This window comes from Eutrema salsugineum, unplaced genomic scaffold, assembly GCF_000478725.1.
Source record: "Eutrema salsugineum unplaced genomic scaffold, Eutsalg1_0 scaffold_8, whole genome shotgun sequence".
NCBI lineage: Eukaryota > Viridiplantae > Streptophyta > Magnoliopsida > Brassicales > Brassicaceae > Eutrema > Eutrema salsugineum.
In genome coordinates this window covers 6,471,824-6,498,654 of record NW_006256414.1, presented here as the reverse complement: position 1 = coordinate 6,498,654, position 26,831 = coordinate 6,471,824, and the positions used below count along the sequence as shown (strand labels likewise).

The 26,831-nt window shown below is 38.2% G+C and overlaps 2 protein-coding genes across 3 annotated transcripts; one reads left to right on the top strand and one right to left on the bottom strand.

The window, feature by feature from the left end:
* Positions 1 to 545: 545 nt before the first annotated feature.
* Positions 546 to 12,737, top strand: LOC18009670 (probable inactive leucine-rich repeat receptor kinase XIAO). Its single transcript, XM_006392260.2, has 5 exons — positions 546 to 903; positions 980 to 1,135; positions 1,358 to 1,426; positions 1,550 to 1,624; positions 10,597 to 12,737. Exons 1-5 carry the CDS (start codon positions 546 to 548, stop codon positions 12,735 to 12,737), a joined length of 2,799 nt encoding a protein of 932 aa, XP_006392322.2.
* A 132-nt stretch (positions 12,738 to 12,869) lies between these two features.
* On the bottom strand, positions 12,870 to 17,930 carry LOC18009603 (mechanosensitive ion channel protein 3, chloroplastic). Of its 2 annotated transcripts, none has more exons than XM_024159478.1 (14): positions 17,690 to 17,930; positions 17,307 to 17,464; positions 17,153 to 17,215; positions 16,641 to 16,798; positions 16,348 to 16,471; positions 16,154 to 16,254; positions 15,965 to 16,078; positions 15,652 to 15,712; positions 15,021 to 15,170; positions 14,825 to 14,935; positions 14,531 to 14,698; positions 14,319 to 14,432; positions 14,169 to 14,225; positions 12,870 to 13,794 (listed from the first exon to the last, which is right to left on the bottom strand). In XM_024159478.1, exons 2-14 carry the CDS (start codon positions 17,385 to 17,387, stop codon positions 13,078 to 13,080), a joined length of 2,019 nt encoding a protein of 672 aa, XP_024015246.1. In that variant the 5' UTR covers positions 17,388 to 17,464; positions 17,690 to 17,930; the 3' UTR covers positions 12,870 to 13,077. The 2 variants fall into 2 exon arrangements, with proteins under 2 accessions (XP_024015246.1, XP_024015251.1); XM_024159483.1 differs by having other exon boundaries at positions 16,154 to 16,251.
* Positions 17,931 to 26,831: the final 8,901 nt, after the last annotated feature.

Below are 26,831 nucleotides of genomic sequence, written 5' to 3'. Positions count from 1 at the left end.
GTACTCTGTGTTCAAACAATGGAAGAATATTCTTTAAATCAGAATATTCAAAGACTAACTCGGATATTAGGAAAGATTATGGACCAAAAGCCCAAAACTCCCTCAGTTCATAAAAGAAAAAACATTTAAAAAGCAAATCTCAGAAATGAGAAAACAATCAACATATGAGAACGTTATAAATTTCTAATAAAGAAAAAGATGGTTTCAAACATCAAACGAAGGAAAAGAAAGCGATTGTTCAGAACAAAATATGTATGTTCCAGAACAACTATTGTAGACTATATAGTGAAACTCATGAATATCTATCCAAAATATTATCAATAAGAGGAGAAAGACTGAAGAAGAAACAAAGGTGCTGCAAAAGTTGACTTCAGCCAAAGTCACTTCAGTAAAGTCAAAGTCTTCCGCAAAAGTAGCCACGCATAGTGTCAGCAATATTCTTTTTTTTTTCTTTTGTCAGATATATTCTTTACCAACTTGAGATTAATATCTTAATATTAACCTTGGCAAGAGTTGAAATATGAAACCAGAAACTATCAATGTCGATGTTCTCCCCAGCATGTGTCATGATGATGATGATGATGATAATATTGGCATCACTACAGCCAAATGTCCATGGTTACAGAAGTTGCATCGAAAGCGAAAGGAAGGGCTTATTGGAGCTCAAGGCCTATGTGAACAACAAGTCCGAGTTTCCATATGATTGGCCTAATGACATGAACAGTGACTGTTGCCGGTGGGAAAGGGTCAGCTGTGATCTAACCAGCGGACGTGTGATCGGTCTTTTCTTGACTGATATAGATTCTCCTCCCCTAAATCTTTCCTTGCTCTATCCCTTTGGAGAACTACAGACTCTAAACTTAAGTAATTTCTGGTGTAGAGAGTGGTTCGATGATATCCATGGTATGTTATCATTTATTTCTGTTTTTACTCATCTTTTTCATAGCTTGTTTCTCAAGTAAACATCGTTGGTTTGCAGGTTATAAAAGTCTCGGGAGACTGAAAAATCTTGAGATCCTGGATCTTAGTGGAAACGGCTTCAATAATAGCGTCTTACCCTTTTTTAATGCCGCTTCATCGCTTAGAACTTTGATTCTTCGTGGAAACTTGATAACTGCTAGTTTTCCAATGAATGGTTCGTCCAACTTTTGGAATCTTTAATAAACCAAAAACCACTTTCGAGTGAGATATATTGAGAGAGCGATCGAGATTATGAAAATCATGAAAATCAAACAAAAAAAAAATCTATAAGCCATTTCCATAATCATTCCATCAATCTCCTAAAATAATAGATTAGTTTTAACAGATTTTTTTGTTCTTCTTATTTATTTTGTTTATTTCATCACTTGTTGTGCAGAACTAAAAAACTTGAGAAATCTAGAAGTGCTAGATCTAAGCCTTAACATGTTCATTGGCCCTTTACCAGGTACAGGTAGCAAACTATAGTTTTTTTTTACCATTCATTTTATTCATAGACCGAAAAATAGATCTACGACTTTTTTCAACAATTCTTTAAAATGCTCTTTTTCCTATATCTTTTTGCACGCAGGCTTGTCGGATTTGCATAGGCTCCAAGCCTTGGATTTAAGCAATAACGACTTCTCTGGATCATTGCAAAAAGAAGGTGTGTTTAACAAAATTTGGAATCAATGACTGTGTATATACCTAATTCTATATGCTATTAGACCTAATTTTATATGGAAAATACTACTAAAAAAAATTATGCGTATAGCCAAGAATTAGCCACAAAAAATCCATGGCTATTTTGAAAAAACCACAAAAAAAAAAAACACAAAAAGGCAAAATTGCTGCGAACAAAAAATTCGATATAATGCTATAGCCATATTTTTTTTTCCGTGGCTATAACTTCATGACTAATTTTTCATTGCTTTTCTGTAGCTTTTCCGTGGCTTTTCAAAATAGCCACTGAAAATATATGGCTAATCTGTGGGAAACTAAGTGTTAGTGTGAAAAACACGAGCAACACAGAAATCTTAACTTGGAAACCGTCAAGTCGTACGTTACTACTAGAGTCTGATAAGCTAATCTTTTAATGGATTACAACGTATTTGGAATTACACACTTCTATAACATCGAATGTCCACAACCCGATTCCTAGTCTATAATCAACACTCACCTCTTTATATATGTTTCTTTGTTTAAGAGCTTAAAGATCTGCGACTCAACTTGTTTTACGGCTCAAAAGTGTTGACCTAAGTTTTGAGCCATAAACTTACACTTATAATAGTCTACTGAAAACCCTATTCCCAGATTGTTGAGTATATCTTCTGAAAGTATTTCTATAATCTTCTTTGGAGTTTATTTGCTATGAATCTCCTTTGAACCGTTTTCAGAAGGTCCTTGATGTGATCCTGAGCAACACGAAGAAAGAAGAGCTTGCACCAAGACCTGAAGCAGAGCTTGTATCAGTGGATGAGCTAGAGAATGTGGCATTTTTTGATCCAGATTGTACTAAGACCCAAGTTAATTCTCAGAAGCTAAAAGAAACTAATGGAGACCTACTTATTAAAGCCTATATCCGCCCAAGACACTGGACCAGAAAGCAGAGGAAGTGTTTACAACTACACTGTTTGTGAAACAAACCCAAGAAGATCAGTAGTTGGGCTTGTGATCCATTTGCACTTTTTTCCCTGTTTTTGGTTTTGTCCCAATGAGTTTTCCAAAGATAAGTTTTTAATAAGACAAATTGGATCACATTTCTCTAAAGCCCATGAAGATTTCGATCAAAAGACCTGCTCACAAGGTAGTCTACGATGTGACAAAGGAGCAAGGGAATATGTGGATGATGACATGAGAGGCATGAAACTGAAAGTTCTTTTTTTCCATGGCAAGAATGATCCAGATGGATACCTGCTAGAATTGGATAGAAGATCAAGATGATCTATGACTGTCAAGAATATTTAAACCTCAGGATGGTGGCTAGCTTCTATGGAGTTCTATGGATATGATATCAACTGGTGGGATTAGATCATCACAAGCCGCAAGCACAGTCGATCCTCCTGTTGATACTTGGGATGAGTTGAAAGCACTTATGAGGAAACATTTTGTCCCTAGTCACTATCAAAAGCAGTTACACCAAAAAACTAAGGCACTTGACTCAAAAACAACAGCATAGAAGATTACTTTCAAGAAACAGAATCTTTAGTGATTAGGCTGGTATAGAAGAAGATGATAAATCAACCATTGCTAGATTCTGAGTGGACTAAACCAAAAAATTCAAGATAGAGTGGAGATGCAAAGCTATGCTGATTAGAGGAGATATATCACAAAGCCATTCTAGTAAAACAACAGATGAAAAAGAAAATATCTCGATCAACTTTTGGAGCTGGTTCATCTACAGCTAAAAAAAGCGTTGCCAAAGAAGAAAATCCAATTTCTGAATCTGCAGTGTTTGCTAAATCATTCCCTGCTAAACCAGACTTCAAAGTCAAAACCGAAGCATCAATTACTAGAGCTCGTGAGATAGTCTGCTTCAAGTGTCAGGGAAGAAGACACATTGCTAAAGAATGTCCTAACAAGAAAGTTCTGATTGTCTTAGAAAATAGTAAGTACAAATAAGAGAATGAAAAAGAGATCTAAGATTCAATGGAAGAGAAAAAGGAGTATGCTGTTAAAGGAGATCTTTTGATGCTAAAAATATACTAAACATACTAGCTCAGGCAGAGGAGGAAGTACAAAGACAGAACCTATTTCACACAAGATGACATGTGCAAGACAAGGTGTGCAGTCTCATAATTCATGGAGGAAGCTGCACCAATGTAGCGAGTGAAAACATGGTTAATAAGCTTGGTTTGACCATAAAGAAGCATCCCCAGCCATACAATCTGCATTGGCTCAATGATGAAGGTAAAATGCGAGTGAACAGCCAAGTAACATTTTTCTAACCATTGGTAAATACGAAGATGAAATGTTGTGTGATGTTCTACCTATGGGAGCAAGTCACATCCTGTTGGGAAGGCCATGACAGTATGATAGTCGAGTGACTCATGATGGCTCTACCAACAAGTATTTTTTTGTGTTCACAGGCACAAAGCATATTCTTGTTCCAATGACACTTTTCGAGATTTCATCAAGTCAAAAGAAGAAAGGAAAACAGGCTGAGAACAACATCTACCAGCAATCAAACTTCCTTGCTAAGGCTGGTAATATCCAAAGCATTATATTCTCTCAGTTACCTAGTCATAAGTCTGCTTATAAAGAAAATCTTTTGAATTTTGTTATACCGGAGCTGCTAAGTGGAGGATCTATAGTTTTGTAGGGCTACAAGGATGGTTTTCTTAGACCAACTGATTTTTGGAAGAGAGTGGTTGGAACAAAATTCAGTTTGGACAAATAGATTGCATATTTCCTTTAATAAACTCATCCAAAGGTCTTATTATCACCAATAAGAGTCTTGCACTAAACGAGCTTCAAAATAATCAAACCACCACTGCAAAGGGTTATGGTTTGTTTCACACATCACCAAACATATCCAATGGAGCCTAAGTAGGACAAGAAGAAGAAATGAGAGAAGGAGGACATGTTAAACTTGTAACACCACTTCACACTCCAACACAGATCACTTCCGGAACATACTTGAAAGATGGTCCTGATTTGAAGACAAATCATTTTCAACTTGGGAGGATGATGTGATTCTGAGCAACACCAAGAAAGAAGAGCTTGCACCAGAACCTGAAGCAGAGCTTGTAGCAGTGAACGAGCTAGAAAATGTGGCATTTTTTTATCTAAATTTTCTGAGATGTTCAAGCAAGCGAATGGAGACCTACTTGTTCAAGCCTATATCCGGTCAAGACACTTGGACCAGGAGGAAGAGAAAATGTTTACAACTACACTGATTGTGAAACAAGTCAAGAAGATCAGCAGTTGGACTTGTGATCTTACACTATCTTTCCCTGTCTTTGGTTTTATTCTAATGAGTTTTTCAAAGATAGGTTTTTAATAAAACAAATTGGATCACATTTCTCTAGAGCCCATAAAGATTTCGACCAAAAGACCTTAAGTCATTCTAGGCGTGTGACACTCAAGGGTCATTCAAGCTTTAGAGTTAATTTGGTCTTATGAATTTATTTGCTTTGCTTTCCGAGTTATTCCTTGTTTTCTACATTTCTATTTCTTTATAAACTCATGTAATATCACTTGAATATTTATCCTGGATTTGGATCATCAAAAATTAATCAAACTTATCTGATCAAACTTTTCAAAAAACTTCTTTTGTTTCTTGAGTGATTTGTTGCCTAATGCAATATCTTTAACATCTCTTATATATCATTTTATGATTGGTTTGTTGCTAAGCAACATTTTTATCGATTTCTCTGAACAGAAGTTGTTGTTTCTAGTGACAAAATATTCTAAAAGGGCCCTGCTAGAGCGAGCTGAGGAATGTAACGGGTCGAAGGCCTAGTGAGCTTCATTGGGTCAAAGGGGAACACAGATTCACTTGGGGGGGTGTGGGGGCGAAGTATCCCATGGTACGGTTTCCTTATTGGACTAGATTTAAGTTTTCCTTTTTCTAGTGGGTTTGGGAGTCGGGTTTTTGGGGCTATAAATACAAGGTTTAGTAGTTGTAATTATTCATTCACAAAAATAATAAACAATTTATAGTTTGATGCTCCTAGGTTCGATGGGAAAAGGAATTTTGGTCTGTGGCAAAGTCGAGTCAAGGATCTGTTGACGCAGCAAGGTATGAAGAAGGCGCTGTTAGAGAAGAAGCCGGACAAGATCGAGAAGGATGATTGGGACGATATGCATGATCAAGCTGTTTCGACGATTCGACTTTGTCTCTCTGACGATATCACCAATCAGGTGATGAACATCACAACTTACAAGGAGATGTGGGATAAGTTAGAGAAAATGTACATGTCGAAATCGTTATCCAGCAAGCTGTATCTGAAACAGAAGTTGTATGGGTTTAAGATGGTAGAGTCAGGTGATCTTATTGCTCATGTCAACAACTTCAACCAAATCATTGGAGATCTGGAGCGTGTGGATGTTAAAACTGAGCATAAAGCCATGATCTTTCTGTGTTCTCTTCCTCCTCAGTTCGAGACTTTGGTGACAGCTATTACAGTAAAAAAAACGACTATATCGCTGGAGATGGTTTGTACTTCGCTGCAATCCCACTGGGAAAGGCGACAGAACAATACCTTGGTGGACAAGTCTCAAGGTGATGGTTTGTACGTGAGTAGCAACCAACAACGAGGAAGGCAAGAAAAGAAGCAGGATGGAAATAAAAGGGACAAGTCGAAGTCTAAGCCAGGGAAGAATTCGATGTGCTTTGGTTGTGGTCAGAAAGACCATTATCGAAGGGATTGTCCTAACAAAAAACAGAACGGTGGATCTGGTTCTGCAAATGTGGTTCAGAAGGAGGATTCAGATGATAGTGTAGGCGACTTGTTGGCTGTGACATCTGGTGATCACACAGACTCTTGGATACTGGATACGGGTGCATCATTCCATATGACTCCTCACAGAGAATGGTTTGAGACGTATATGAGTGGGAACATGGGATCTGTTCAGGTGGCAAATAACATGTCATGTGGTGTCGTTGGTTCTGGAGAGGTCAAGTTTCGCATGCATGATGGCATCATCAGAACATTGACTGATGTTAGGCATGTTCCAGGGGTTAAGAAGAATTTGATCTCTTTAGGTACTCTTCACAAAAACGGATTCAGACTCAGAGGTGATGAAGATGAAGATGTTTTGAAGGTTTGTAAGGGATCTATGGTAGTGATTAAAGGGAAGATGACAGCTGGAAACGTTTACAGGATGTTAGGGAGTGATGTTGTAGGTGGAGCTGCAGCTGCTGTGTCTGAATCTGATAACACGGCTCTTTGGCATATGCCCTGGGGCATATAGGAGAGCATGGGTTGCTTGAACTCCATTAAAGGGGTCTTCTGGATGGTTTAAAGAATTGCAAGATGGATTTCTGCAAGTTCTGTGTGATGGGAAAACAGTCCAAAGTTTCGTTCAAGACAGGACAACACACGACAAAAGGTCTTTTAGACTATGTCCATTCTGATGTGTGGGGTCCAACTCGGGAACTGTCATTGGGAGGGTCTAGGTACTTTGTCATTTTCATTGATGACTTCTCCAAGAAGGTTTGGGTGTACTTCTTAAAACAGAAATCTGAAGTTTTTGCCAACTTCAAGGTTTGGAAGGCTGAAGTCGAAAATCAGCTGGAGAAGAAGGTTAAGTATATGAGATCAGATAATGGCACAGAGTATACTGATGGGGAGTTCCAGAAGTTCTGTGAGGAGCATGACATTCAAAGACACTTCACTGTCAGGAAAACACCACAGAAAAACGGTGTTAGTGAGAGGATGAACCGAACTATTGCAGAAAAGGCAAGAGTGTTTAAGGTTGAATGCAGGGCTTCCTAAGCAGTTTTGGGCAGAGGCAGTAAACATGGCGGTATATCTCATCAATAGGTCGCCTAGGAGTTCCTTAGAAGGGAAGGTCGCTGAAGAGATTTGGACTGGGACAGATATTGATCTGTCAAACTTGAAGATATTTGGATGTCCAGCTTACATGCTGGTTCCAAGTGACGAAAGATCAAAGCTGGATTCGAAATCTAAGAATTGCATATTTCTGGGTTTTGGAAAAGGTATGAAAGGCTTCAAGTTATATGATCATGTTGATATGAAGAGGGTATTCAGTCGAGATGTGGTCTTTGATGAGCAATATATGGTGCAGCAAGCGAGATCCTGTGATCATTGAGATTGAAACAGATTCTGGTATATCACAGGAGGAGTCTAGTGAGACTAGACTAGCAGCAGGACGTAATGGACAACCTGTTGAGTTGTAGCAGGACGTTCAACATGGAAAAGCATAGGAGAGTTTGGCACTTCAAAGACCAAGACGCATCATTAAGCCGCCTGAAAGATTAGGGTTTGAAGACATGGCGAGTTATGCTCTGATGGTTGGTTCAGGAGATCCAGAAAACTTTAGAGAGGTTATCTCAAGTCTTGAGAAAGATTTCTGGATTGGAGCTATGATAGAAGAGAATGAGAGCTTGGACAGAAATCAAACATGGGATCTAACGGGCAAGAGGGCAATAGGATGCAAGTGGGTTTTCAAGGTAAAACCTGGGATGTCTGAGAAAGAACCAGTTAAATACAAAGCAAGATTGGTGGCAAAGGGTTACTCACAGAGGAAAATGGTTGATTATGACGAAATATTCTCCCCTGTGGTGAGGCACACTTCTATTAAAGCTGTGCTGGGTTTGGTAGCAAGGTGAGATTTCCATCTTGATCAAATGGATGTAAAGACAGCATTTCTTCATGGAGATCTGGATGAAGAGATCTATATGGAGCAACCAGAAGGGTTTGTGAAACCAGGAGATAAGAAGCTTCTGTGCAGACTTAAGAAGTCTCTGTATGGATTGAAGCAGGCTCCTAGGCAATGGTACAAATATTTTGACTCCTACATGGTGAAGATTGGCTTCACAAGATGTGAGTATGACTGCTGTGTCTATGTAAGGTATCTGGACGACCTACTGATTTATGTTGATAATATGCTCATTACTGCAAGAGATATGGAGGATATTGATAAGCTAAAAGAGTTATTGAAGAAAGAGTTCGATATGAAGGATCTTGGTGCTGCAAAGAAGATCATTGGGATGGAAATTCACAGAGAAAGAAGCTCAAGGAGATTGTGGCTTTCTCAAAAGAGCTATATTCAGAAGATTGTAGACAGGTTTGACATGAAAGATGCAAAGATAGTGTCTACAACTTTGGCGATGCACTTCTCACTTTCAGCAATACAGTGTCCTAAGTCTGATCAAGAGATCGGAGATATGTCGAAGGTCCCTTATGCAAGTGCAGTTGGCTGTTTGATGTATGATATGGTGTGCACTAGACCTGATTTAGCACAAACAGTTAGTCAAGTGAGCAAGTACATGTTCAATCCTGGAAGAGAACACTAGAAAGCCATCAAATGGATTTTCAGATACTTAAAGGGTACAAGGATCTTGGGCTTATGTTTGGTGGTCAAGAGTGTGGCTCAGTTGTGGGATATGTGGATTCAGATTATGCTGGTGATTTAGACAACAGAAGGTCTACTACAGGGTATGTCTTTACTCTTGCTGGAGGTTCTATTTGTTGGAGATCTGTGCTACAATGTGTTGTGGCAATGTCTACCACAAAAGCTGAGTATATTGCAATGGGAGAAGCGGCTAAGGAGTCACTTTGGGTCAAGGGACTTGTGACAGAATTGGGTGTTGATCAAGGTGGAGTTCAGCTATACAGCGACAGCCAGAGTGCATTGTGTCTAGCCAAGAACCCGGTATATCATGCAAGGACGAAGCACATTCATGTCAGATTTCATAAGATTAGAGAGTTTTCTGCATCTGAAGAAGTCTTGTTGGAGAAGGTGCACACGTCAGAGAATGCAGCTGATATGTTAACCAAGCCCGTTACTGTGGAGAAGTTCAAGCATTGCTTGGATTTGCTCCATGTCTTCAAATACTGAAGAAGATGAAATCCTCCCCCCCCCCCCACCGGAAATGATTGGAGTTTGCAGGTAACTTTTATGGAGAATTTTTGTCAAGATGGAGATTGTTGTTTCTAGTGACAAAATATTCTAAAGAGGCCTTGCTAAAGTGAGGAATGTAACGGGTCGAAGGTCCAATACAGGTCAGCAAGATCTACCTGGGCCTAATGGGCGTTATTGGGTCAAAACACGGATTCATTTGGGGGGGTTTGGGAGGAGGCGAAGCCCCTTACGGTACGGTTTCCTTATTAGACTAAATTTAGGTTTTCTTTTTTTAGTAGGTTTGGGAATCGGGTTTTTGGGACTATAAATACAAAAATTATTCATTCACATAAATAATAAAAAAACTCTTAGGTGTTTGCCTTAATTTGCAATTTTTCCATTATTACTTTCTTTAGCTTGATTCATAACAAAAGTTTATTCTGCACGTTCTATCTCTGTCCAATGTCTCTTACAAGCTTCTAATTCCTGGGAAGATCGTATCAGTCCTGACATGTCAGCATTTCACTCGTTAGTCAAGCTCCCTCCTCCTGATATGTCTTCTGATACGTCAGCTGATTCTTGCATCTCCCAAGGAAAATATACAATTTACAATATATATAGAATATCTTATTATAAACTTGATTTCTCAAACTTTATAATTTAATACGTTCGGTAGATTCCTTCGTGTGAGGGTGTGCCATTGAAAATGGGTAAACATGATTAGACATATTAATAAGAAGATCAAGCGAGATGGAGGTTATCAAGTTCTACTAGCATTTTCTCTTGTCTTTGCATTTGTCAAAATCGTTTTGGGCTGTTTGGTTAATCTCTACAATCTCTACATTTCTCAATCGTTTTGGGAGTTTGCACAGGTGGCTTCCGAATAAGTGAGCGACGGTTGGCTGTCTCACTGCACACTCCCAAGACAATTTTTGCTCTTTCAAGGAATTCATCTACTAAGCTTCTTCCTAATCTAGTATCTTAATAATGTATTTAGAAACCAGTTCTCTAACCTTTATACTCATCAATGGATTGATATATAATATAAGTTTTAAGAAAGTAAACGCTGTTATCTCCTTATGCCTTTGCATGTGATTGTTGCAGGACTTTGTCAACTAAAGAATTTGCGGGCGCTTGATCTGAGTCAAAACTACTTTACAGGTCCATTTCCTCAGTGTTTCGACAGCTTAATCCAGCTCGAAGTTCTTGATATCTCTTCAAACCAATTCAATGGGACGCTTCCATCTTTTATGAGTAATCTCAATGCTCTTGAGTACTTATCACTCTCAGATAATGTGTTCGAAGGATTCTTCTCTTTTGATTCAATAGCCAACCTCTCGAAGCTAAAAGTCTTTAGACTTTCATCAAGATCGAGTTTGTTCCACACAGATTTAGAAATCCCCTGGCAACCGAGGTTTCAGCTAAGTATCATTGAGTTACAGTATTGCAACTTGGGAACGGTTCCTATCTTTCTTCAACATCAGAAAGATTTGCGTCTGATTAATCTCTCAAACAACAAGTTGACTGGAGAATTACCTTCTTGGCTTTTGGAGCAAAATCCAAAACTTGGGGTTTTGCTTTTGCAGAACAACTCTTTCACCATGCTTAAGTGGCCAAGACTACTACTTAATCACAGCTTGAAAGTTTTGGATTTATCAACTAACAAATTTTCTGGACAGCTTCCCAATAATATTGGAATGGTACTTCCTAATCTAAGACACTTGAATCTCTCTAATAATGGTTTTCAAGGGAATCTTCCATCCTCTTCCGGAAAGATGAACATGCTTCAGTTCTTGGACCTATCTCATAATTATTTATCTGGCATTCTACCAAGAAAATTCCTCATGGGTTGTTACTCATTGCGTATCTTGAAGCTTTCACACAACAGATTTAGTGGTGTAGTTTTTTCAGAACAAGCAAACTTGACATCGTTGAGCTTTTTCAAGGCGGATAACAATCGGTTTACTGCGATCGCAGCTGGATTGAGTCGTTCGAATGGTCTATTAACGCTCGACATGTCGAGTAATTATCTACAAGGTGTCATTCCAAGTTGGTTTGGTGATTTTTCTTTCTGGTATCTTTTGGTTTCAGGTAAACTTTTAAATGGTGCAATACCAAGAACCATGTTCAACAAATCTACTACCATTGCACTTTTGGACCTCTCTAGGAACAAGTTTTTAGGGAATCTGCCAGAGTGTTTTAACTGCAAGCTGATGTTTCTTAACGACAATGAGTTCAGTGGGGTGATTCCTAATACATTCTTACAAAATGTTGAGGTGCTTGATCTTCGAAATAACAATTTATCCGGCAAGATTCCACGCTTTGTCAGCAACGTGTTCATCAAATATCTTCTGTTGAGGGGTAACAGATTAACAGGTGATATTCCCAAGGATCTTTGCAGTCTAAGTAGCATCAAGATTTTGGATCTTGCCAACAACAAACTGAATGGATCTATACCTTCATGTCTCAACAATGTATCATTTGGAAGGAGCTTAAGCCATGAGACTGATGTTTTCTCAGCAATCTTTGGCCTTGGTTTGGATATTGAAGTGGGAGCGTATTCAGGGTCCTTGGATTTACAACCTGAGTTTAATCCACCATATAATAGCGATCTCAAGTTCATATTTGAATTTGCATCAAAGAGTAGGTATGATTCTTACAACGAAGGAAGTTTAGACTATATGTTTGGACTGGATTTGTCAAACAATGAACTCAGTGGTGAAATTCCTGGAGAGCTGGGAGATCTTCATAGAATACGTTCTTTAAATCTGTCTCACAATTCCTTGTCAGGTCTAATACCTAAAAGCTTCACCAATCTAACAGATATAGAGAGCATTGATCTTTCTTTCAACGTCTTGCATGGATCAATATCTCAAGATCTAGGCAAGTTACACTATATGGTTGTATTCAATGTGTCCTACAACAACCTGTCAGGCTCCATTCCAAGTCAAGGAAAATTTTCAACCTTGGATGAAACCAACTACATTGCTAATCCTCTTCTCTGTGGACCAGCCATAAATACAAGTTGTGATGATAGCAAGAGCACTATCGGGTTCTTTGAACCCGATTCTCAAAACGAAGATGAGGACACAACAGTTGATATGGAAATTTTCTACTGGAGCCTCGCAGCCACGTACGGTGTAACATTGATGACATTCATTGTGTTTCTTTGTTTTGATTCACCTTGGCGCCGAGCATGGTTTTGTCTTGTTGATGCTTTTATCAATTTATTCAAATGTGTTTAATTCATCAGCGTATTTTCGTTGGTCTGTAAAACTACATGACATGTTTCGTTTTGTAAGATCTTCGAAGTCCAAGGTTTTTGTTATGCAACATTTGGTGTATCCAATGCATTATCCAAACACAGAATTTCAGACAAGCCATTCGAAACAGACTACTTTTTGAGTTTTTAGGCACTGGTGATGTAATTATTTACACATGAAATGGCGCAAACCTCTACGCTTGAAAAAAAAAAAATCAACAGAGTCGCGCTCATTCCTCCTTTTGCCTTTTGTTACTTTCTCTACAAATGCACTAAATTGCTTGGAACCCAAATTTCTTTATACCTCTCTTGTTGTCCTACACTCAGTCTGATGCAACACCAAGTTCTTCAGATTCCATTAACGCACCAGATGCCTCGAGTTCCTCATCAATCGGAAGTGTACGCTTTGAGCCATCCAACGCAACACCAAGAACTATATTCTCCTCTAGAGACGAGCTGGTACCGGAGCCACCACCATCTCGAGCTTTCTGATCTCCTCCGCTGGTCTTCTCGGTCCCTTGTCTTGCTTTTGGTTTCAGTGTCTGCTCTGTTGCACCTTCGCCATCAGAAACTTCATCCTTCTCTGCTTTACTCGACTCTCCCAAGCTCTCTTTCTTCTTCTCTTCTGACTTCTGTTCTACTGGCTGATCTGATGTTGAGGTTGGTGAATCCTTAATGCCTGTACTGGAGTTGGAACCAATAGCCACTTTCGGTTTCTCCTTTTTGGCGTTTGAAACTGATACTGGTACGTTGTTTTCTGTTTCAGCCTTGGTTTCCGATGGTTCTCCTTGAGGGTCGTTTTCTTCAATTTTCTGCACTGAGTTTGGTGAGGACTTTCCGTTGTCATCGTTATTGATTTTGTAGGACGGTTCAATCAGCATGAATCGGCGGTTCATAGCTGCTTGATTGTAAACTATGTCTGAAAATGCTGCGCTGTCCACTTCAGCCTCATGACGCATTCTCTGAACTGTGCGAATGGGAGTTGCTAGACGTGCTCCATGATGACTAATGACTCTAAGAAGATCCAAGAGTACTGCTTCCTGTTCACATATACAATTTGCATAATGACAATTAGGTCATGGTGTTTCATAAGGTTTATCGTAAGATTCCATCATAATATACATCCACATGACATGCACACAGACACATAAACACATGGTAGTTGCAGACACAGGTGCTCAGAGACGGACACACTCATTGCCACACAAAATGATTTAATGGGAAAGTGATCAAATGAAGAAAAATGTGAAAAGAGTTGATCGAACTAATCTAGTCTTATAGTATTCTCCCTTGAAAGTGTTGCATGTACACGAATGCTTGTTATGAACACAAAATTGCAGAATGCACAATTTGAAAAATAAAAATCAGCAGCCAAAAGGTATGTGGAGTGTCTACTTAGTTAACTTTTACATACCTTAACACAGAGGTATTCTTCAAAACGTGAAGTCTTTACAAAACAGGATATCAGGATCTGCAACAATACCAGACATAGACACGAGAGTTGAACAATGTTAAACAATAACATCTTAAACTGAAAAACTATTGAGAGAAGGCATTTTCTTACCCTAAGGGCTTGGTTTTCTGGATCTATATCCTCCAAAAAGACTCTTCTATGTATTTTTTGCTGCTCGATTTGAGGATTTTTAGACAAAACTTTGCGCATATCAGCCACGATATTCTGCAAAGTTGTAAAATTATACAACAACTTGTTACATTAGAGCAGACTTTAAAGGAGCGGGAATGAAAGGATATATGTAAAACAACAATGTTACTCACATTAATTTTGCTGACATCAAGATGACTGATGGAAAGATGTGTTTTGATGCGCCAATGCGTCTTTTGAGTTAGATTCCTCACAATATTTACACTGAACTGGTGGTTAGGAATATGAACTGCTTCACGGTCATCACCTCTGATAACTGTAGGTGACCACCAACCGACGTGCTGAAAAGAAGCAAAGTCAATTTCGATGGAACAAAGTTCATATGTGACGGGACATGAATACGGATATTAAAAAAACTAATCTAATGAAGCTTGTGGTAACAAAGATAAACTGACAAGTTAACGGACCTCTACTGTGCCAGAAACTTCATAGCCTCCTATCTTGGTCTGAATCCACTCATTCAGAACAAAAGGCCGAGTAGCATGAATCATAATGCTGGAAAGAAAGTTTGTAAGTATCTGCACAATTCACAAAAGGTATCATTGTCCCACTGTAAAAAGGATTTAGTATGCACAAAACTTTTCCACAAAGAGGGGACCTCACCTCACGACCAGCAAGAGTGAGCAATACTGTCCCCAAACCTCCAGCTGTTAGCCACTTTTGGGTAGAGAAACCCAATAGCTCCATAAACAATGAAGCAGCAGCGACCCATGCAGCAGTGTAAACGGCTTTGCCAGCAAAACTGAAACCCATCTGGAATATAAAATGAATAAAAAGATAAGCATATTTCCGAATAAACCACCTTAGCTGGAGCTGAAGTCTTACAAAAATATGATAATTAGCATCTAATCTCAAGTACAACTTGTGCATCGAGCAACTGAATTTTTGTACATCTATGTCAAAGGAGTTTCTTCCTTCATAAAACTGAAATAAATTAATGCAAATTGCAGATACATAAGCAGAACACAAGTTTGGAGGGATAAACTGCTAATTTGTTCAAGTGAGTCACAATCTGAAGTAAAGTTCAAATCTACTCTATCACCTTCGTTAATGGAAGGAATAGACGTAATACCTTACATACTTAACTTCTCCTAAGTATAAATACTAAGGAAAACTCAGCCCTACAGTTGAGGCATCGTAACGCATAGGCAGCTGCAGGTGCCACTTAGGAAGACCAAGAACCATCAACTAAAAAGAAAGTGTCCAAATCCGTTTCAAGGGTAGGGAGACGTACATTTCTGGTATCAGCAGGATTATTTGTCTCCATAAAAAATTTCTGCGCCTGCTGAAGTAGACTGCAGAAACGACATTGTATGACATGCTCAGTAATTGAAAAACCATTTCGAACTCAAGAAAGCTTAAGTTATGACAGATATACAAGGATGGAAAAAAATGCATGCTCTATTGACTAAAAGAACCTAAATGCTGATCCTGCGGTGAGGTCACTGAGGTCTTTTGAAGACTTTTATTCTTAAGCGAGTATTTCAACAGTCAAGCTCAACGTAGCAGAGTTCTTATAGTAACAGCTTACAGAAACTCTTGCTCACCTTGATAAACAGCAGGCAAATGCCAACACCGTTGACATGGACCGCGCAAAGCTAAGAAGGCGAGTTTTAACAGCCTGGCTGGCACTTGAAGACAATACTATTGGGTCCAATGTTCTGAAGGATAATTACATACTTGTTTTAGTAAAAACATATGATAGTTAAATAGTTAAGAAACAAAATACTGTTGACCTGCATAAAAGGAGTGCTCCACTCCAAAGCAGCAAAGGCTGAAGATATGACACAACAATGTATTGTGTGCTACTCTTGTGTGAATTTGCATCATTCTTCTTCTGGAAATAAAGTTGCATTCACTTAAAATTAACTACAGCACGTACTCTAGGAACTGAAAGTGACGGAATATATAAGAGAGAATGACATCACACCTCAAACAGGGTAGCTCTGGCAAAGCCCAGAAGAGGTCTAAGCCCCCATGTAGCAAATGCAAGAATCCCAACTGCTGGAATCAGTTTCATTAAATGAGGATTTCCACGTAAAGCATCAAATGCCCTGATATTTATGACAAAAATTTCAGGTATGGCTTAACTAATTGAAAAGTTGAAAATGCATTTGATATACAGGCCAAACATTATGGTCTCAGTTGTAAGCATAAGCATGTAATGTATATGCACACTTACTCAATAAATACTATAAGTGAATAAAGGTTCAAGCATATAACCTTGTGAATATCACTGCAGTTGATTTAACAATGGGACCTTCATTTCCACTCCCTGGAAAGAGAGATGCTCGGCAAACGAATGCATTACACCTAGATGATACAGGTGCTATTGAACCACTCAAACTCTCCAGAAGCTGAAGACTCCAAACGTCTTGTCTCTAAAACAACAGGAAATGAAACATACAATTAATAGAAGCTCACGTAAAGGTTATTTAAACCATTCCATATGTTAACCTACGGTCAAGATGGGAAGATAATTAACAAACTCATGGCTAACAACCCTCACATCAGAATCTAATTTGCTTTTTTTGTAACTGAGAGCTGTAAAAAATTGTAAAAGACATACGCACACAACCATAAATAAGGAAGTTACAGTCAATAAAAGTTATATATTTTAAAGAGAGTTCCTCACAACACCAACATTGGTTGAAGAAAATGTCACAAAGAAGCACTAACAGATGCATGAGACAAGAAACTGAACCATGAAACTATGCTATGAGCACAGATGATACCGTGGTACATGATGAAAGACCTGTCCTTGTAAGATACACACGATTTTTACCACCAACAACACTCTGCAGGGAAAAAAAAAAAGAAAGAATGTAAGTAACCAAAACACAGGAAATGATGATAAACCCTAAGAACTCAGAACACAACACTACGTACATGATGGTATCCAGAAGCTTCACGGAATCTATGAACATTTAGATCATGAGACAATGGTAGAGAGACGGTACGCATCATCATCCCAAGGGTAGATAACAATGATTTTGGAGACAGAAAGATCAACTAAGCTCCTTTATAAATCAATTAGCGGAGCAAACCTGCACAGAATTAAGATTTAGCTTCGAAGAACATTGAACAGTGATACGATCTGTATATTCCTAAACACAAAAGATTAGTATCTCAGAGATGCACATGCGACGATTTCATCAAATTCTTGAAAAATCCGTACTAAATTCAAGCCGATCATTGTCTAATCAAAGCAAGATTACAATCCGATTGACATTGTTCCATCGAATTGTAGCCCAAAGTTAACCAGAAATTACCCTAAGATGTACGGAAATGATAAAATCGAGAGAGATCGGAAGCAAAAACGACGAGAAGAAGGAAGAAGCAAGATCAGTGGATAAGATCAGAGAAAACGGTGAGCTTCTTCTTCTTGATAACTTTCTTTCTCTCTTTCTTCCGGAAACAAACCACAAGACATGCTTCTAGCTAACGTGCGCCACGAGTTACACGTCTCCCTCTCTATCTCTGACTATAATACGCCTGTTATCGCAGCCTCGTCAAGACAAACGGAGTTTTTTTGGGATAGACGAATGATGATGAAAGATAATTTCAATTTTTTTGTGGTCCCGCAAAATTACGATTTTTAACCAAACGGAAATTTAATTTAATTCCACTCTTATCCGAATGTTTTTCCTCCGCATGCTTCCCACGTGATCTATAAATTTTTCGAATATAGACCGTCGGATAATAATATGTATGCCTCCACCGACCAAACTATATGAGTCGGGCTCAGGCCCTATACTTTCATTTTGTCAACACATGAATATTTGCATAATTTTTTTTTTTTTGCTAAATAGTAAAATATTCATTAAAAATAAAAAATTTAGATATTAAAAATTGTAAAATAAAATATTCGACTTAATAAATTAGTCTCATAATAAAAACCGTAAAAAAAAACATGGAAACAAAATACAACCGGTATTAAAATAACATTGTAACAATAAAACAATTTAACATCAAACATAGCGATAAAGAACTTGAAACCACCCGAAGAAAAATAGAACCGAAATATGGTCAAAAGAAAAAAACTAGAAGAAGGTTCGAATAAATATCCACAAAACAGAACGGAAGATGTTTCATCCGGCGGCCTGAAAAAAAGTTATTCCTTTAAGAAGCCAATAAGACCCGATTAAAGATAAATCTAAGAATCGGCGTACAACTAACAAACCTATACCAAGCACTAGGATAGGATTACACTAGCTGTCGAAGCTAAGAAGCGCTGCTAACTCTACCAAGATCCTCTCGATGTCGGCTAGCACATAGTCAAGCGACAACAAGCAAAAACAGCCTTACTACCTCCTCCGAAAGCCAAGCGAACAAGACACAAGACTGAACTATAAGCAGCCTCAATCCAAAGCACACAAACAGAAACGCTTACTCCATCCATTAGAGAGAAACGAGCAAACATCCACAACAACGACAAGACAAGGACTCAAGGAGCCACCAAAGACAAAACAAACCTGTTGAAACTGAGCAACACTGCACTGAGACCGAGCTCTGAACACCGATTTGGCACAGTGAGCCTCACGCTGCCACCAGAAGCACGCATTGAGCCACCAGGAAGTCACCGCCTTGAAGAAACGCCGCTGCTGAGAGCTAACTGAGGCACGACGCCGAGCTCGCCACAGGCTTCGATACACTGAGGGAGGAGAGGAAAGAAACAGATCTCATAGCAGGGTGTCAAGACCCATCCTCGAAGATTTCACACCACGCACCACCAAGAGAAATGTCTAACCGCACCACCATGAGAGAAAATGCAGTAGCAACATCAAGATCTAGAGACATCCCACACCAAACACCATGGATCTACCACCGGAGATAAAAAAAGCGAAGGAATTTCCAAAAGCCACACACCTCCTTCGATTCAAACATCCACACTGAGCCACCGACACCACCCGACACACCATCCTAGGCACATCAAACCGAAGAGGACAAAAGCATCCACGGCGGCGGCAAGGAGCACCAAAAACCAAGGAGACATATCTAGAAATTAGGGTTTGGTGGCTGGAAGGGGATGGAAGAGAAAAGCGATTATAGTTTTTAATTTTTGGTTTTCTGTTTAGAGCTTTGAGATTTTGGTTTTTGTTTCATTTCGCCAATAGTTTTTGGCTTTTAGATTTGGGTTTTCTATCTTGTTACAAATCTCAAATCCAACTCTTTTTTTAATGTCCGCGGAATAGCCTAAAACAAAACACAATAGACAAGAGTTAGATACGATGGAGATTTTCAACAACAACAAAAAAAATACGAGGGAGATTAAAAAAATAATCTTCTATGATTATTTGAGAAGAACACTTAAAAAAAGATCTTTATGTCATTTGTTATTAACAACTTTGGCATGTTGATGTGTTGATAACACCGTATTTGTACTCATTTTCATTAGAGTTTTCTTATGTTATTTCAAAGGTTTTAACTACTTTCAAAGGCTTTTATTATGGTTTTTCCATATTTGTAGTTTCAGACTCTTTTCAGGTTACTTAGGCAAAAACAATGCAAATTCGAGAAAAATCCACTTTTGGCCAATTTCAGACCTTCCGAAGTTTCACATCCGATGAAGACATTCTCACCATCTGTTTAGCTTAGTAGAAATCGTTACACCAAAACCCCACAAAAATCCCCCATTGGTCTTTGACTTCGATTACTAATCCAGTTTAAAGTTTTTGTAGAAAAGACAACTCTCCCTGTGGATCGACATCCTATGTACTACAACACATTGTTGTGCACTTGTAGACACTAGGGTTTACAAATTTCAAAATTCATCTGCGACCCCTCAACCCTAGCTTGCATCATGTGTCAATCTCAAAAAAAAAATATTGATCCTGGAGGAGCTACAAAGGTCACTGAAAACGTTTTAGAAGAAGGTCCACCCTTCACACTTCATAACAACATCAAGCAGAGAAGTTCAATGTGCAACAAGATTTCTTTTGGTGCACATTTGATCTTTGCTCATATGGGACGTGATCAAGACTCAAATGGAGCCAAAATAAAGCATAGATGGCCCTGAAGACTCTTTCTTCAAGACTTTTCACAAGCAGAAAGCATTGAAGATTCATATCCCAAAGAAATTCCAAGACTAGTCTTTGATCCTGGAGGAGACGATTCCTTTGTAGGTATGTTTTCTTTTAGTTTTTCTTTCTTTTTTTCATTACTGTTTTCTCTTCTTAGTTTCAGGTTTTCATAAAACACAAAAAAAAAAGATTTCCCACGGCCGGGAGCCCCTGACCTGCGGCCAGCCTCAGCTGACCCGCGGCCAAACCACTCCCTGACCCGCGGACAAGTATGTTCACCTGACGACACGTTTGAAAGATTGCCTGAGACGGAGGCTTTACACTTCGATACAGACTGCAGTGTCTTTACTAAGTTTGTAGAGGAGAAAGTAGTATTCCCAGAATACTTGGAATTAGGAGATTTGGAGCAGTGATCTGAAAGTTATGGCCGTTTGAAGATAAACTTGTCTCGCAGCCGTTCTAGACCAATTAGATGCGCTTCAAAGAACCGGTGTACCGAAAGCCTTGATCTCCCTGGATGCAGTTGGACCCTTCATCAAAGTTGAAGCATCTTGAGTCACCAGTCTCATGAAGTTAAAAAATCAAGTACTAAACCATGAACAAGGAGTTATGCAAGTTTTGGTGCAAGTGGTCTGTACTGGTATCTCTTTAAGGAGACTCACAAAGGCCAACAATGGCATCTCTTCTTGTCAAGAATTTTCTTTCCATCATATCACCTCCATAATGATAGAAGACCTTCCTAGAATTGTCACACACTTGGCTCGGTGGGGGTTGATAGATCCTTGGATCCAGACCGGTTCGGTGAAAGAGATGCTAAGGCGTGAGCGAGAGCTCGAAGATCCTTAGGCCCAATTCCAAAGAAGAGGTTGGAAACGAGGGGATGGACAAAACGATCAAGGGGGTTGCGATACCGGATGTTAGGGTGTGAGACAAGTCTCGAAATTCCCTAAGCCCCAAATACGACTACAACTCTCTTTCTCACTTTGGAATCGAAGGCTGCGTCAAGCAGGATGAAACTACTTGATAAACCGAGAATCGATCAATGGCTAGCCACCAAAATATCGACAAAGTTCTTAGAGAACAAAAGAGAAAACTCAAAGAGAAATTTTATAAAAGATAAGTGATATGGTTCCGAATACATGGATGCCTTTATATAGAGGTAAATGGAGACCATCGGTCATATTCAGAGACTTAAAAGACATTAAAGACATTAAATGAAACTAAATGACTAAGTACGTTGAATAACAATCGGACTTCTGGCTGACCCTTCGCATCATTTCGCTAGACTCTTGAGTTTCTTCCTTGACCGTTATACTTGGCCGCGAAACAAACCATGGTCGTGAGATGGGCGTGCCTTAACCTCGTTAAAATCCCATTCGGAAAACCCATTGGGACAAAACCGAATGTAAGGAAAAAGAGTATTAAGACAACACCCCAACCAGGTCAGTTCGGACCAGAGTACATGAGAACGGTCATGACTTTGTGAACGGGTGTTAGGTCGTCAGCTCGGCCTTGGTTCCTTAGCTCGGTGAGAACATGTTGGATTGCTCCCGTGAGCTTCTTGGTACGCGACCTGGTCATCGGTCCAGTTGGCATAGCCAGGACGTCGTTCTGGTCGGCTCCTCGGTCTTGTACCCCGTCCTGAACCTCGTCTCCGCTTAGCTCGGCCACTTGGTCTTGTGTTCCGGGCTGAACCTCGACTTGTTCCTCATCCTTAGCTCCTATCGGTTCCATGATTCTATCACATAACCATTCTAAAATCCATCCACCACCCAAAACACCATGTAAGTTTTCTTTTTCTTTATCTTTTCAATTTTTACATGCTTTATTTTCTCATCCTTGCCTAATTTATTTCACACTGGGGACAGTGTGATTTAAGTCTGGTGGAGGATTTCATCCCTTTCTAACCATTTTTTCTTTCATGAGTCTTTACATTCTGCATTTTTCTTCAAAATTTTCAGTTTTTCAAAGTGTTTTCAAAGTAGAAATACGTTTTAAGGAAATGTTGACAAAAATCTATGATGATATAACAAACCTGTTTGCTTCTACACCATCTCTCTATGAAAGCTTTTTTAAGGTTTAAAACTAGATTAGGCGGTAGTTATAGTACTTGCACTACGAACTCTCACCAGAGGACTTCTATTTATGGAAATTCTTTCTGACAAGATATATTAGCTCATTTTATTTAAACTTAATCTTGACATCTAATTTTCTCATCATTGGTTTTAGGAAGGCATCATGATATACATCTAGGACATCTTTACCTTATTTTTACCACTCTTTGTTCCTATATGGCCAGTTCATCTTTAGCTGGTACCATACCCTTTACTCAAACCATCATTTCAAACCTCATGCATTTTCTCTCTAGTTTATATCGACAGATATGTGAAAAAACACCGGAGAGGAAGGAATAACATAGTTTTTAGTCACTCAAAAGAAGAACTGAATGAAATTAGGAAGGAAGAGTATCAGCAATCTTATCAAGCCTCACGATGCCTCAGAAAGCTCATTCTTAAATGTAAATTTCGTGCTCCCTAAGACTCTCTATCAAAAGGAGGTTTCCCCAAAAAAAATGAAAGGAAAGGAAACAAAAAGCCTAAAGAGTCTTAGAAGCCAAAATTATTTGGAGCAAATGCTGTAAGTATTCATCTATGGAGTTATGGTTTCACAACCTAGACAAAATCTAAGTCTGGGGGAGTTATGAGGAGAACCTGAAGAAAGAAGATCAGAAATATTAAGGCAAGAAGAATGTGACTGGAAACTGTGGACGTCAACAGCTCCATCCTCTCTTGCTGTTTTGCATAATATCATGTCTCTCCAAAAAAAAAGTAACCCTAAACACATCAAACCTCACCAATAAACAGCCCTTTGAATACCTAGCCTTGAATGCCTTGTTTAATATTCTTTTGATGAGAACCACTGGAACCTTGAATGAATGTTAAGAGCTACTTGACTGGAAGTTAAGTCTAAGTTTGTAGATTTTCGCATGACCGATTAACGGACTAGTTATGTTAGTATTTTGGTGAGAATTTTTTAGGCTACCTTTAATTGATGCATTGCGCTTAACTATGATATAGAAGTATGGTTTCTGATGATTTTGAGTTTTCTGTGATTTCTGTTAAATATACTTTTCCAAGCTTGGATCTTATTTTGTTTGAGGACAGAGAAAGTTTAAGTCTGCGGGAGTTGATAACACCGTATATGTACCCATTTTCACTAGTGTTTTCTTATCCTATTTCAAGGGTTTTAACTAGTTTCAAGTGATTTTATCATGGTTTTCCCATATTTGTAGTTTCAAGATTTTTTTTCAGGTTACTTAGACAAAAATAATGCAAATTGGAGAAAAATCCACTTTTGGCCAATTTCAGACCATCAGAAGTATCACATTCGATGAAGACCTTCTCACCGTCTGATCAAACTCAAATTTGGACATAAGATAGAAGAGACAACCATATTTCTAATTCAATCAGATTGGGGGCAATCCAACGGTTGGATCATAATTTATACCCAATTTACTGAAGATATGTTCTGCATTCTCGCAAAAGAAGCAAGAAAAGGAATGAAGTTTGGACATCATAGGCCAACCAACGCGGTCTAGGAGCTCGTGACCGCGGTAGAGACCTTCCTGTCCGCGCCTCAGAGCCCTCCAACCGTGGTGAACCATCGTTTACAGCCCTGGAGATACTCCATTCTGCGACAAGCCCATTTTCGGTCCAATGGTCCGGTTTCAAGCCCAGCTCATTCTCTCTTCAAAGAAAACCCTAAGGACGACCAGAAGGACTTGGTGACCTATAAATATGTATTTTATAAGACCTAATTCGTGTGTGCTCCTTTCCCCTTGTTCGGGAGGTACCCAACTTTTGTTTCTTAGGTTTAGATTAAGGAGATAGAGATTCTTCTCTTGAACTTTTATTATTTCTTTTCATCTATCTATTCAGTTTATGCAATCTCTTTTACTTTACCGCTTTTCTAATTTAAAACCAATGATGACGTTGTCAAGCTCAACCATGCTTGAGTAGTTACCTTGTTGGGTAAGAGGGCCATCAAAAAGGACCCCATGATCGATGACATCTAGGTTTTTTAGGGTAAAAGATTTTGTTTTTAGATGATTCTCCCATTCATCCCGTACTCAATACAGTATGTTGGAGTCACGAACCAGCATCCGATCTAAGGTTGAATCAGAGCCACGGGAGTGATGAATCAGGTTACCTGAACTAGATCTTATGGATGTCCCCGTCGTAGGAGACGAAAGCTACCTACAGAGGTTATATAAACTGATATGGATTCCGATCTGAAATGCATGATCTTATTTCGGCATGAGAACGAGAATTAATTGCCGAGTTTAAGTGATTAGATGATTAGGGTGACGAGAGTTGGCTAATCTTATAAGTGTCTATCCTAGTTTCAGAATCATAGAAACTCCTTATCTATATTCCTTGTGTCATAGATCATGAACCCTAGAGAGAAACCCTAGTACCTAACACATTTTCATCTGTTGTTCTCATCTATTACTTTTAGTTTTATTTCTTGTTTAGCTTAGTAGAAATCGTGACACCAAAACCCCACAAAAACCCCTATTGGTCTTTGACTTTGATTACTAATTCGGTTTGTAGTTTTTTCAGAAAAGACAATTCTCCCTATGGATCGACACCCTAGGCACTACAACGCACTGCTGTGCATTTGCAGACATTAGAGTTTACAAATTTAAAGCTTCATCTGTGATCCCTCAACCCTAGCTCGCATCATGTGTCAATCTCAAAAAGTTTTTCAGGGATTTTTTAAAAGTAGACTAAACTTACTAGATTAATTACATCATGTGTCATTAACATTAATTTAGTTAGGGATTAGTTTATATCAATTATATATTTAATACTCAAACATTTAATTTGTAAATATATTCTCTCTCTTTCTATTTTTATCAACATATTTATAAAAAAAATAATACATAATATTACTTATGTTACTAAACATTATATTTCTTATCTGATCTTTCTTTAATTTTAATTATTTAAAAGAAAATAATCATATTATCTATTTAATAATAAGAAAATCTAAATTTTTTCATACATATTATAATATTTTTTTATATCAAAGCAAAATATCTTAGTCTGATGTTGGACCGATTAGATTAAACGTATTAATCCACTTTAGTATATTTAATGTGCAATTTCATTTATATAAAAAAATATTACTAAAATTAATTATAAAATCAATAATTATCTAGCATTTAGGCAATTGTATTACAAAATAAAGATAACTTTAATCATAATTTACAATTGCACAACGAGCACATAAATTTGCAGTTATAAATATCAGCTAATATTTTTGTAGTTATATTTATATATTACATTTGTATTCAAATAAAATAATTATAATTAATATTTATTCTGCATGGAGATAATCACCTAGTAGTATAATGTTAAAATGAGTTCAAGGAAGTAAGGAAGTGTTGGCATAAGTCTTGAATTCCAGTACGTAGTCCATGTTGTTCTTTTTAACATGAAGCTAGCAAACGACGCCACTTCATCTCTAGCTCCTGCAACTGGGTCAGCAACTAGCAAAACTGATATGGATCAATCAGAATTGAAGCTCACATCTGCAACAAAAGGAGAGCCCAGTCACAAACCCGTAAATGTGTAATGGTCATGATCTGGTCTTATACAAAAAGACAAAAGCAGAGTTCTTTGCAGAAAAAGCAGTTCAGCAGTTGCCTATGGATTATACAAAAGATAAAACTGTATTTCGAAACCATTTTATTGTGTGTTGTCATCGTCATCCAGTGATTGATAGATGAATCTAGATCAATATCACAGGTGTCGTTAGGTTTTCGTGTATATTCATGAGTCTCATTTTGTATAGTACCAACTCAAAATGTAATGATGAACTCAAGTGATTGCATTCAATAAAAAAAATATTTTTCAGCTCTAAATCTTACTAAATACAAGGGAGAGTTTCAGATTTAACCCATATTTCAAAGTCAAACACTAAACTAATCTCTTTTTTTTCTCTCTCTCCAACTTTTGTCATTTTCTCACAATTTTATCCTTCTCACTTAAACTATTAACGAAAATGTCATTATACATCTATTATTTCGATTTTTCTTTAATTTGGCTAAAGTCTCCTTGGACCTTTTAAAGACCTTTTAATTACGAGAATGTCATATTCTTCAATTTCTTCAACCACCATGAACAACCATGAAAATGGAATAAATACTTCTCAACCAATTTTAAAGCTGTAATAAATAAATATTTGAGCTCATTCACTCATAACCTTCCTCATTCTTTCATAATTTCTTCTCCAAAACATCTGGGCTAAGTTACAATGCCAAAAGTCATGCATTTTCGGTGATTTCTGGTTACTTGACATCTGGGTTGCTTATTTTTAGTGAAAT

What these genes read in the sequence shown, in the direction of transcription:
- LOC18009670 (XM_006392260.2), top strand. Translation starts at nt 546, where the DNA reads ATGTTCTCCCCAGCATGTGTCATGATGATGATGATGATGATAATATTG. An exon ending in GTTCATTGGCCCTTTACCAG is followed by an intron (nt 1,427 to 1,549) that starts GTACAGGTAGCA and finishes TTTTGCACGCAG; the next exon opens with GCTTGTCGGATTTGCATAGG. An exon ending in TGGATCATTGCAAAAAGAAG is followed by an intron (nt 1,625 to 10,596) that starts GTGTGTTTAACA and finishes TGATTGTTGCAG; the next exon opens with GACTTTGTCAACTAAAGAAT.
- LOC18009603 (XM_024159478.1), bottom strand. Translation starts at nt 17,387, where the DNA reads ATGATGATGCGTACCGTCTCTCTACCATTGTCTCATGATCTAAATGTT. An exon ending in CCAGAGCTACCCTGTTTGAG is followed by an intron (nt 16,255 to 16,347) that starts GTGTGATGTCAT and finishes CTTTATTTCCAG; the next exon opens with AAGAAGAATGATGCAAATTC. An exon ending in ATCCTGCTGATACCAGAAAT is followed by an intron (nt 15,171 to 15,651) that starts GTACGTCTCCCT and finishes TTTATATTCCAG; the next exon opens with ATGGGTTTCAGTTTTGCTGG.